Source organism: Carettochelys insculpta, chromosome 4 (assembly GCF_033958435.1).
Source record: "Carettochelys insculpta isolate YL-2023 chromosome 4, ASM3395843v1, whole genome shotgun sequence".
Taxonomy (NCBI): Eukaryota; Metazoa; Chordata; order Testudines; family Carettochelyidae; genus Carettochelys; species Carettochelys insculpta.
In genome coordinates, this window is record NC_134140.1 from 43,611,432 (window position 1) to 43,623,873 (window position 12,442).

A 12,442-nucleotide genomic window follows, 5' to 3' on the forward strand; every position below is an offset into this window, starting at 1 on the left:
GATTATGGATTCTACAGACCAGTCAACCTGACTTTACTATGCCCTGTACAAAGATATGGATCACAGTGAATGACATTAGAGCTTTGCATTGCTATTACTTACCACATAAAAGGAAAATGAAGAACAGCCAGATATGTGAACGTGGAGATGATGTCCAAATCATGCAACATCTAGTGCAGGGGTGAGCAAGTGGGGGGAGTGAAATATTTTAAGGGGAGGGGGATGCAGCATAATCAGCTGCTGGGTCTTAGGCTCATCCATCTACTTAAAAATCCTGAAATATGTTACTGGTTTACACGTGTATTCGCATTTCTATACCCATTAATGAAGTTTTTACATTCCACATACTAATTTTCTTACACATGCAGAAAAGTTTTTTTTTTTTAATTATGAACATAACCAAAATTTCTGTCAGTTTGGATTACATTAGATTGGGGGTGGGGGACTGCTCACTGCAGGGATGAAAAGTGGGGCCTGACATCAAAAGTTTGCTCACCCCAATCTAGTGAACTGCAGCCCTCTATATGATCGTTCTCCAGAAGGAGACCCTTGATTCACATCACTGAAAGAAGCCACAGAGTGGATTAACTAAGTGGATTTCAAACTTTAAAATGGTTTTTCAAGTTGCCACATGAGAGAAAAGGACAACTGCCAGAAAAGGGTTTGGCTTACAATTTCTTTGCATAAGTTGTGGGCAATAAGTACCACTTACAGTCTTACCTCTTCACGTCCCATAGGAATTCTACAGAACTAGGATTCAACATGCATGCAGGGGAAAATAAAATGAGTCGGCTGGATGGAAACCCAAGACATGGGAATTTTCCAGTACCCTTAGAAAGTGCGAGTGATACACACTGGTGAATTGCTTCTCACCACTCCCTGCTCACTGCCCCTAAAATCCTAAGTGAGAATGAATGGGGAGCTGTTTTCCTTTGGTATTTAAGCTTTTCAAAGATATCCAGTGATTTGAGCTGGAAAAGAACATTCTTTTTGTGGCTCACTTTTCGTAGAAGACTATCATTCTTCCACAATGTGGGGGACAAGACTAGGTGTGAAAAAGGGAGCTGATGAATTTCAGTGATTCTGTTAGGAAAGTATTCCTGACGGCAGAAAAGAAGTGGAAACTCTAGTCCCCTCAAATTTGGTCCCAGAGAGCATAACACAGGATTTGTTTAAGTTTTAAAATAAATTTCGGAAGGCTTTTGAGGAACCAAAATATTGCTCGTATATCCTAAGGAAAACATGTATCAAGAGCACTGGGATTCCAGTGTTCCACCTATAACATTGAGGCTAGCATCAATAAATTCTACATCATAACAATGATCTTCAAATAAACACTGGACAGAAGTTCAAGATTAGACAAAATCAGGAACAAAATTAAAATTGCTTGATCACCAACCAAGTAAAATGTAGTTTACTGTGTACAACAGTAAACTCAACGTTAATTTAGAAGTTTATGGTAAACCTTTGATATTACTTCAGCAACCTGAGCTTGCCAGTGGCTGTATTTAAACTGATCAAATGTATTTAAATGTAAATGTATTTAAACTGATCAAAAAGAATAGAGAAGTTCAAACATCCATTTTCTAAAATCTCTAACTTTTCAGACTTTTGAATTACACATTTATAAAAGCATGTAAAGTTCTGATTCCTAATAACCGTAAAAGGGACACTATCAGAGACTGTAATTTAGAATGAAAATATAGATTTTGTAATTTTTAAAACAGTATCCAAAAGCCTAGTTGTTGTAGAAATATTTTAAATTGTAAACAAGTCAGCAAAAATAGTTTATCTGACCTTTGGCATGAGACTCAGGAAAACTGACTATGGTGTCAAAAGTAAACAAGACGTATGCTGAAGAGTAGAACAGATTTCAAAAATTCACGGAGTTTTAGAAATCTAAACTCTATTGCTACAAGATAAAAGTTTAACTATTATGACTTTGGACTGGACAATGTCCCTTTAATATATAAGTATATTTATAGTAATATAAACATAAAACTCCTTTAATGTCAGAGGTTTTCATATTGCTCTAGAACCCCTAAGATGTAAATACTGACCTGTGCAAAGACAAACACAAAACTTTATCAGTAAAGAACTACCACTCTGAGAATAGACAAAGATAAAAATTTAACATAGAGTAACACTAGAGTAGAGTAACAGAGTAACACTTCAGTAAGCATTCCTTCAACAAGTGGATCATAGTAAAGAATATACTGTAGCTCTTACATAGCATTTTTCATCAGTAGATCTCAAAACATTTTACAAAAGAAGTAAAACAATCCTCTTTTTACAAATGGGAGACTGAAGCGAGATGAGACGCTCTCAAGGTCACCTAACAAACCAACGGCAGAACCAGAAATAGAAACCAGTCCCCCTGAGTCACAGCGCAATGTTTATTCTATAGGCATGAAAAAATAATTTACCCAAAACAGATCAACCAGTCTTTTCAGATGCAAAGTTCCCCTCTTTGACTACATGCCTTTCTACACATGGCCTATTTGCTCAAATGCAATGTTTCTGTGGACAGGACTGTACACAGATGCACAATAATTAGGCTTAGCGGGAATGAAAAAAGGACCACCAAATGACACCTAGAAGCATTTATTTTATGCAACAAACTTAAATATGATCATGTGTACATAAAAGTGTACACTGTATCTATGCTGAATGATGCCAGGAAACATAATATTGATGCAACGGTTTTCTAAAATAAACATTAAAAATGAGCCTGAACAGGAAGACAAAATGCAAAACAGACTTACTTCCAACCATCACAATGCTTAAAATTGAGAGCAATCCTAAACATTTCCAACTTTCCTTAAAAGCTGCCGAAGTCCAACTGTTTTTAAAAATTGACTTTTTTACATCAATAATAAAAATCTGGTGACACTATAAAATCAAACGCTGGACTGTCTTTACTCCTTTAAAATTTTGAATATTCCAACAGAATTGCTGGAGTAAAAACACTTAAAAGTGATATATGTTTTTATAAAACAAACATCAATATGTACATTTATTGCAAATTATATTAAACTAAAGTGGAGGAAAAATTAAAAATGAAATGTCTACTTGCAAATCAATAATAATTTTAAGTGATTATTTTCCCACTCTGATAAAAACCAAAAAGCAACATTTATAAAATTGCCACCACATGACTTTTCATAGCAGGGAACTGAAATCTGTACACCTTATTTTTGCAGAAAAGTAGGCAGGCGGAAAGAATTATACATAAAACAGTCTTCAAAAGTAAAGCAAAGAAGTATTTCTTGTGATTTTCCACTATTCTTGTTTCCATTCAGTAGACTTCTACTTTTCTTGTGAAACATGGGAATAACCTGGCTCTAGGATCATGAATTTTCATTGTCAGTAAAAGGACCTCCTTTGACTTTCTTTAAAAAAATGCAGCATGAGAATTAATGGAGTAAAACACTTTTAAACTCCAGATATGCAGAAACTTGAACCAAGTGTTAAGCAATTTGCTTAATTATTGACTTTTCATAAAAAAAAGTCTCTGGGGAAATAAGTACAGATGCTTTTAGCCTCTTTTTCAAGAGTTTCTGCATTACATTTCCATTGAGAAGGATTAATTTCATGTAAAAGGGAAGCATAGTTTTCCTTCTGTTTTCAGAGCTGAAAGATGTGTGTGTTTGAAGTAATTTCAGTTGCTGTATAGGAAATTTCAAAATCTTAGTTTTTGAAGAAGCTTGGAGCTTGCCTTTATTATTTGGCCTTCATTTCCTCCCTTTACGAGTAAGCTTTCTTTTTACCTTATGTGGAGAAAAGAAAATAAGAGTTAAATATTTGGGTAAAGAAAATTCAATCACTTTTGAAGCATAAAAGCCACCCTTCTCCAATGAGTACACTTAAGTTGCTACAATATGCTTGGCTCTTCTCTTGTGATTTTAAATCTTCCAGCTTTATATTGTACCTTTTCTGAACGATCTCAGCACTGGTGCAGTAAGTCTACATTTCCCTACTATATATTTTCACATTTTAGCCAAAATTTGTGAGACAGAAACCTGAATAAGAACATATTCTTTGATTTCCATAACTGAGTAACATTTTCCATTGTTGAATCAAATTGAATTAATGTACAGTGGCTCTCAAACTGTGGGTCCCCACAGTGTGTTGCCTGGGCCAGTATTAGACTTGCTGTGACCCAGGGTTGAAGCTGAAGCCCAACTCCACCCTCCCTGGGTTCAGACCTTCTTTTCCCTCACCCCCTCATTCAACGGGGTTCAGGCCAACCACCACCTTAGGGCGTGTAGTAATTTTGTTGTCAGAAAGGGATCATGGTTCAATGAAGTCTGAGAACCGTTGATGTAGCATAGGAAGAATAACTTAAAACAAATTCTTTAAGAATTCAAGTCTACAAATGATTACCACTGAACTCTTATCTAAAAGCAAGTAACTCAGCAAATACTTTTCTGATATCCCCATATAATGATTAACCATCAAAGCAAAGATTTTGTGATGTCTCACGCTCAAAGGTATTTTTATAGAAGGAAAATGGGATTTCTTGGTTCCCTACTGCACACACTACAATAAAAATATAAAATAGCCCTGCACATTTCCCTGCTGCACCTTAAGGAAGCCTCTCTCTGCTATCTCTGTATCCTCATTATCTTCCTGGCTGCTCTCACAAGCCTTAAAACGATCCATATCATTTGGTGAGTATCCTGGGCTTGATTCTATCTCCAACAGTGAATCTCCGTCACTTCCCAGCACCTGGCTTCTGAAAAATGTTAACATTTTGGTATTCCTTTCGGAATAATTGTGTTTATACATACTACAAAAGAAGCTATTAGACGCATGGCTTGTTTAAGTATATGAAAATTAAATACCACAGAATTTCAAGGAAAACTGTAAAATACAGAGGGCGTGGGGTTTGTTTTTTTTTGATTGTATGCTAATATGACCCTTTGTGGATTCTAGGGCCATTGTGTGTCATTTCAAGCAAGTGTCTCAGGCTCCAAGGAACTTTCAGCAAAAGCTACACAAACTGTGCACTGCCATTTGTGTATCTTTTGCCAACAGTTCTATTGGGAGAGGCTTTCCTGACATCTGAACCATCTACACGAGCCAAATTTTGGAAACCCCCTCTCTGTCAAGACATTCCGTCTTCCTCGTGTAACGAGGTGGACAGGAATGTCAACAGAATGCAGTCTGGACACATGCTCTGTTGTCAAAACTTCTGTTGACAGAAGTCTCAGCCTCACTGAGAGATGGGAAAGCTGGGGAAGATCTCATTCTGTCCCATACAGACTGAATTTAGTTAAAAACTAGAAACCATAGTCCCAGTAAGCAATCCCTTCACCTCCTACATTGATGTTGTCACAAACATGATTTTCTCTATTTTGGTATGACAATTCTTATATTTATATTAATAATGATTACAATCATGGGCCTTGTGATTTTTGGCCTGTTTTTCAAGACACAACATCCATCTTAATAAAAAATTAATTTCTTGCTCTATTTTTTGCACTTTAAAATTATATTTAATTTAATTTAATTGATCTTGGCAAGCTCTTTTTAAAGATCTTGCTGTGTAAACTGCTAACAAATAGTCAAATGGTTATTTTGGGTTAAGCTAAAAGTTTTTTGACCAGAAACTTATTTAGCATGTTTTTACAATTTATAGGTTCTTATATTTAAAAAAAATATTTGCAGATAAGCATGCAAAGTTGTGCTAAACCAATTCTTCGCATTTTTGAATGTTTATCTCTGGTATGTAAAGTTGTTTCACATGTAAAGACTATTCAGTGAATGCACAAATCAAAGCACATGTACAGAGAATGAAAAAGGGGCATAGCTGTACCAAGGTGAAATAATTGCTTGGTGAACGCAGTTTCAATTTCTGTTATCCATTTGCTTTTTTAAATATTTTTAGACAAGTGGTGGTTTGAAGAAAGGACATGAATTGACGAGCAAACCCATTTTTTTTTTAAAACTATTTCATTTATCAAACATACTTTTAACATTTGTTAGCCAACTGACCAGAGCAGAATCCTGAGCTAGAGCATGTGTATATTTGCTTTAGTAAATGGTGTGAAAAACCCCAGTTCTAACATTCTTAGCTCTTTGATAGACTAATGATGATGATGATAAGGGAAGCACCACAGTCAAGAAATATGATGCAGACGAGGATATGATTTCTGCTCTGATATACCATATTCAGTGCTCTGAATCTTGTTCTCATACCATACACACAGATTTACTCTTGACGATATACCAGGAAGAAATATATTTCATGCTGCAATAGGCTCAGCCATGATGCTGGTTATTTGTAAATGTTTTGGTTTATTTGACTGTTTAACCCTTTGTTGAATATATTACTTTTGTATCTTGTGGGTAGGAAAAATGCAATGTTTACCTTTGTAGATCAATTTGTCTTTGTGCTGGTGTTGCTTTTTTTGCTACGTCCTGTTTTGGTGCTTTGGCATTACCTGCCTCTAAACTGCCTGAACTTTCTTGACTGACTGCTGCCCTTTTTCTTCCCCTGCTAGAGGGTTTATTTGTTTCATCATTTTTTACTGTGGTGCCCTGAGTTTCAGACTTTGGTGGACGCCCCCTCCTAGGTTTGGGAGGGGCTGGAGATCCTGATTCATCTGCTTTTTTTTCTTCTGTTTTTTGATGGATATTTTCTGATCCAGCTGTCACTGTTCTTTTTTTCCCACGTTCACTGCTAATGTTTCCTTGTGTAGCCTGATCAGAATTAATCTCCTAGGAAAGAAAAGAAAAATTCCTATTGAACAAAAAACAAAACAAACAAACAAACAAGAGATCCCCAAAGGCCAGGCTATAACTGTTACCTACCTCAGACAAAAGCGTGAATCTGAGAAGCAAATATGCAACAAACCACAAAAACACCCACCCAACATATTTGGCTTGTTCAAGTGGGGGGGAAAAAAAACAAATGGAACTTTTTGGCATAATTTGCTTTCAATAAGTTTAATAAAGGAAACTTACAATGTATAATACAGTACACTTTTTTCAATCTCCAAGTAACTTCATTTAGTTTGAAAGGAGCTCAGATTACAATAGGACTGTAGTACTTCCCACCATGGTCCTACGAAGCATGTTCCTTCACTGTCTCTCTGCCCATCAATAGGGGATCTACTACAGGGGCAGTAAACAATGACTCCTGAGAAACAAAACATTAGTGCAGCAAAAAGGGGCTTACTTCAGTAGATGGATTTCTGAGACCAATATCCACTAAAGCTGCGGTGGTGGTTGTGATAGTGACAGTAATAAACAAACAAATCCTTTCAGAACCCACTCCATGACAAAGAACAGGTTTGGGTAAAGTGAGGGGGAGGGAACTGGAGCATGGGGATTTATCTTCCATCCTCATTTTTTGCGACTTTCACTTGATACAGAGAGGAGAGGTGTGGGGGGGTGGGCATGGGGCTGAAGGGCTTTTCCTCTTACATAGAGCAGGGCTGGGTAATGAATTCAGCAGGGGCAAAGGAGAGAAGATGTTAGTGGCCATCTAATCGGTGACCCCTGGAAGAGCTGCCAGCACTTCTCACATAGAGAAGCAGAGAGGGGTTTTCAAGAAGCATTACCTAAGATGATGACTGTTACCATCATGAATCTACCATGACAACAGCCCCAGTGAAATTATTTACGTTATTTTGTGTATACTCTGAAAACCCCTAGTTATTCATTTGCTTAAAAATACAATGACTAGTCCCTGTTGCTCCTGTCCAAAACAGACTGCAAAGCGCTTCAAAAAGATATCAAAAAACTGGTGAGTGGGCAAGAAAATGGCAGATAAAATTCAATGCTGATAAATTTAAAGTAATGCATATTGGAAACCATACCCCCAACTATACATATAAAATGATAGGGTCTAAATTAGCTGCTACCACACAAGAGAGTTTAAAATCTTAGAGTCATGGACTACAGTTACACTACAGTGATCTTTCTACAGAAATCTCTGTTGGAAGAGGTATTCTGACAAAACTTCTGTCTACAGATCAAGTCTACACATAAAAGTAGACAGCTCTTTTGATTTGCTCTATCAACAAAAGGGCCCCCCAGGGAGCATTTACAAAGGCTTTTTTGTCTACGTTTTGCATGTAGGTGCTCCCCGAGTTTTGTCTAAAAAACTCGCAAGTGTAACCGTAGCCATGATTGACATCCACTCAATGTGAAGAGGTGAGTTAAAAAAAGCAAACAAGGTTGGGAATCATTAACAAAGGGATACATAAGAAAACAGAAGATACCATATTGCCATGATATAAATCAATGGTATATCACATCTTGAATACTGTGTGAAGATTTGCTTGTCTAATTTCAAAACGTGATATGCTGGAATTGGAAAAGGCTCAGAAAAGGGCAACAAAAATTATTAGAGATAAAAAATGGCTGCCCCAAAAGGAGAGATTAACAACACTGGGACTTTTCAGCTTGAAAAAAGAGATGACTAAGGGGAGATATGATAGAGGTCTATAAAATCATGACTGATGCAGAGAAAGAATATAAGGAAAAGATCTAGGGGTCACCAAAGTTAGTTAGTATGCAGCACATTTAAAACAAATAAAAGAGAAATATTTCTTCAGACAACACAAATTTAACTTGTGGACCTCCTTGCAAGAGGATAGTGTGGAGGCCAAGACAATAACAGAATACACAAAGAGCTAGATATATTCATGGAGGATAGCTCCATGAATGGCTATTAGCCAAGATGGGCAGCGATGGTGTCCCTTCTCTGTTTATCAGGGGCGGGAATGGGCAATGGATCATTTGATTGCCTGTTCCGTTTATTGCCTCTGGGACACTCACCATTGGTCATCGCTAGAAGACAGGATACTGAGCTAGAAGGAGCTTTGGTCTAACTCAGTATGGCCATTCTAATGTTCTTAGCTGATGCCATTTTTATTAGCTAACTTATGAATAGAACACAGAAGTCTGAACTTTGGATTATCAGCAATATTGTGATGGTTTCCCATCTCCTAGTTTGCACTATACAGGTATTATAATACAATTTATTTCTTAATACCAGAAGCAAAAAGAAAAATTAGACTGATGCCATCAGACTTAAAATGACACCTATGACATAAAAACTTCCTAATCAAGTTCATCATTCTGCAACCATCTCTTAATTTTCCACTAAGTAATACAGAACATTATATAGCAAAAGCTTTGTTATTTGGCATGCTGGGGGGATAGAGGGTTCTGGTTAAATATTTTGGTTAGCTAAGAATTCAGGGTATAGGAGGAAGCAAGGTGGGGGAGGGGTATGGGCTCTGGGATGGAGACTCTGGGGTGGGACCAGAAATAAGCAGTTCTGAGTGGTGGGTGAAAGGGGTATCTGGGCTGGGGAAGGGTGTTAGGTGTGCGAAAGGGTGAGGGCTCTATCTGGAGATGCAGATTTTGGGGTGGGGCTGGGGACATAGGGTTTGAAGTTGGAGGGGGGCAGGGAGGAGAAGGAGGAAATCCAGGCTGAAAACCACTGCTATACAATAATAAAAACTCAAGAACCTAAGTATTTTCAAGTGTTTGTTTTTTTTTTGCCAGACACATGGAAACAGCACTAATTCTGCCTTTTAAAAAAAAAAAAAAAAAAAAAAAAAAAAAGGTAAAAAATTAAGACGTTTCTGTTTATCTGTTTTTTAAAAAAATCTATATCATTTATCACCATGCCATCTGGTCCTCTCATGTAATTTAAAACACATCCATTAAAACACTTCACCGTAGGTTAAATGCTGTGTCTGAAACTCTCTCTTGCTCAGAGTTCCATTATTTTTAGTAGTGCCTGAGAAAAAAAAATATTTTCTGTATTTTAGTCATAATGGTTATATACAAGTTGTTCTTGAAAGCTCCTTAAAATTGAAAAGTAATAATAATTATATATAATTTATATCATATAGAGAAATAATTCAACATAGTAAATTTTCAATAATTTGTAACAATCAAAAAGAAAGGACAGAGATTAAATAGATTTTATAAAATACGTTATTAGACAAACATTTACATTCATAGCAATCTTTGGTTCAGTCACTATTTGGATAGCATTGTATAACTAGTTAGGGCTTTTTTTTTTTTTTTTTTTTTTTAAAAACTGTCTGACCTACAAAATGGGAACTTTAAGGTCAAGCAATGGCAGAACTGGGAATAGAATTCAGGCATTCTTGCTATAAACCTAATCTTCTGCCTTACACTTATATGTGGATGCAGGCTTCCTAATATACGTTTCTGTGAAATACATTCCTTAGGAATGAAGCATGGCTGATGCAGACAGAGTACAGCAAATTCCTATAAAAGGAGTTGCAAAGTACATGATTTTTAAGAGCAGGTTAGAAAACTAACCTCTAGTTATTGTAGACCACTTCAATTTAAAAAGTACACATGTGGACACAGGACTACAAAGTGTCCTTAATAATGAAATTATCTTGAAAAACCCTGCTAAGTAAATGGTACAAGTTCGCACCACAAGCAACAGCTTAGAATAAATTTGGTCTTGTCTTAAGGAAGACATCTTGGAATCATGCTGAAGGATTGAGATTTGCAAAACCAGTTGGGTAATTTAGCTACAAACACCCTATGATGTTAATGGGCTCTGTATACCTAAAAACTCTATATTGGGGTCAGCAAGCCGTGACTGCCAAGAGTGACACATGAGCTGATTTTCATCGGCATCTGAGGCAGCAGCTCATCTCTGCCCCTCCTCCCTCAGGCAGACAGGAGCTTGTGCAAAGCCATACCACTTGTGGTTTAACAAAGGACCGGCTAATGCTACCAAACACCACGTAGTCTATAAGGTGCCACAGGACCCTTCGTTGCGGTTACAGATCCAGACTAACACGGCTACCCCTCTGATACTTGACACTTATAAGGTGAAGCTCTGATCTTAATTTATTTAATGAGACTATTGTAATTAGGATTACTAGTGACTTTCAAAGATGTCACCAGCATTTGGACTGTACCTAGAAGTCAACAGTCAAGTTTTGGCACTCCATTTCAGAAAGGTTACTGATGCGCACCCTATCTTTGAAAATCTCAACCAAAGACATTTTTTCAGAAGAGCAGGAACACTTACTTTTTTGAACTGTCTTATCTCCCATATGCCCTGTCCAATTTGTCTTAAACTTTACAGAAAAATTCCACCCTGGCAAAAATTCATGATTGTGAAATTTCAGAAAGATTGTTTAAAGTTTTGGAAAAGGTATAGGTGGGACACTATAAATAATGTTATATGACAGCATCTTCAACCTTTATGAATAAAGATTATGCTCTTTCCAAAATACAGTAAACTCTTTCATATCTGGAACTCTCAAATAACCAGCATTTTAGCCATAAGTAAATTTTAGTTATGCTTTCCATAAGTATAGTATAGTGAAAGTAAATCAAAACAAATACAGCAAATAAAGTATAAGTTTACAGTGTGCAATACTACTACTGTTAGAAAATAAAATATATTACATACATTTTTGTTAGTTTCCTAATATCTAATCTTGTTTTCCTTTAGTGTTATGCACTGCCAGGTAGACCTCTCTATTATGCAGACTACTTAAATATCCAGCAACCTGCCAGTCATGGGGCTGCTGGACATGTAAAGTTTACTGTACATACTTTAAATGCTTGTTTACATCTCTGCCTAAAAATTGTGGAAAAACCCTAACTATTTATGTTATTAACCTATTAACACAGCAGTTTCAATCAAGTGTCCATTCTTTTCTCCATAAATCACAAAGTTGTACTACTGACATTGGATTTTTTAAAAAATTTGTATTCTATAAGCAGTTTATTTCTGCTTTAAAAAATTTCAAGGAAATTTAAAAAAAACAAAACAAAACAATGGTCTTTTGGGTTGTGGCATAATCCAGTAGATACAAAAATATTTAATGCTGGAAGGAAAACATGGTTGCCTGCCTTTCATAACTGTTCTTCACGATGTGTTGTTCATGTACATTCCACTTAAGGTACGCACGCGCACATGTACACAATTGCTGGAGATTTTGCCTTAAGGGTAGCCATAGGGCTGGCTTGGCAGCCCTTAGAGTAGCGCTCTCATGCAGAAATATATTAGGTGCTACTGGCCTTGTGCCCTCTCAGTTACTTATTCTTCGTAAGTCCAACTGCAGGGTAGGAAGTTTAAGAATGGAATGGACATGAGTAACACATCTTGAAGAATAACAGTTATGAAAAGTAGGTAACTGTTTTTTTCCTTCAAGCACTAGCTCTTGTCAATTCCATTTTAGATGATTCATGGGCAGTATCTTTGGAGGTTGGCTCGGAGTTCAAAGTTTAGAGGTTTGCAGTACAGCCCTGCCAAAGCTGGCATCATTCCAGGTCTGCTGGGTCAACACACAGCGGGACATAAAACTATGACGACTGCTCTGCAGATGTCCTGTATAGGCACGTAATCCAGAAGGGCTTTGGAGGAGGCCTGTGCACTGGTAGAATAGGCAGTGACAATTGCCAGAAGTGG

General features: G+C 36.8%; 1 protein-coding gene across 2 annotated transcripts in view; it reads right to left on the reverse strand.

The window, feature by feature from the left end:
• Window positions 1-2,143: 2,143 nt before the first annotated feature.
• PDS5A (PDS5 cohesin associated factor A) overlaps window positions 2,144-12,442 on the reverse strand; it is a 163,556-nt gene continuing 153,257 nt past the window's right edge. Inside the window, exons 32-34 of one of the 2 annotated variants that reach the window (XM_074992639.1) lie at window positions 6,377-6,726; window positions 4,588-4,738; window positions 2,144-3,770 (exon numbers count right to left, since the gene is read on the reverse strand). In XM_074992639.1, the coding sequence (XP_074848740.1) occupies window positions 3,735-3,770; window positions 4,588-4,738; window positions 6,377-6,726 (537 nt within the window). In that variant the 3' untranslated portion in view covers window positions 2,144-3,734. The remainder of the gene's footprint in view (window positions 3,771-4,587; window positions 4,739-6,376; window positions 6,727-12,442) is intronic. The other variant, XM_074992640.1, reaches the window with a different exon arrangement.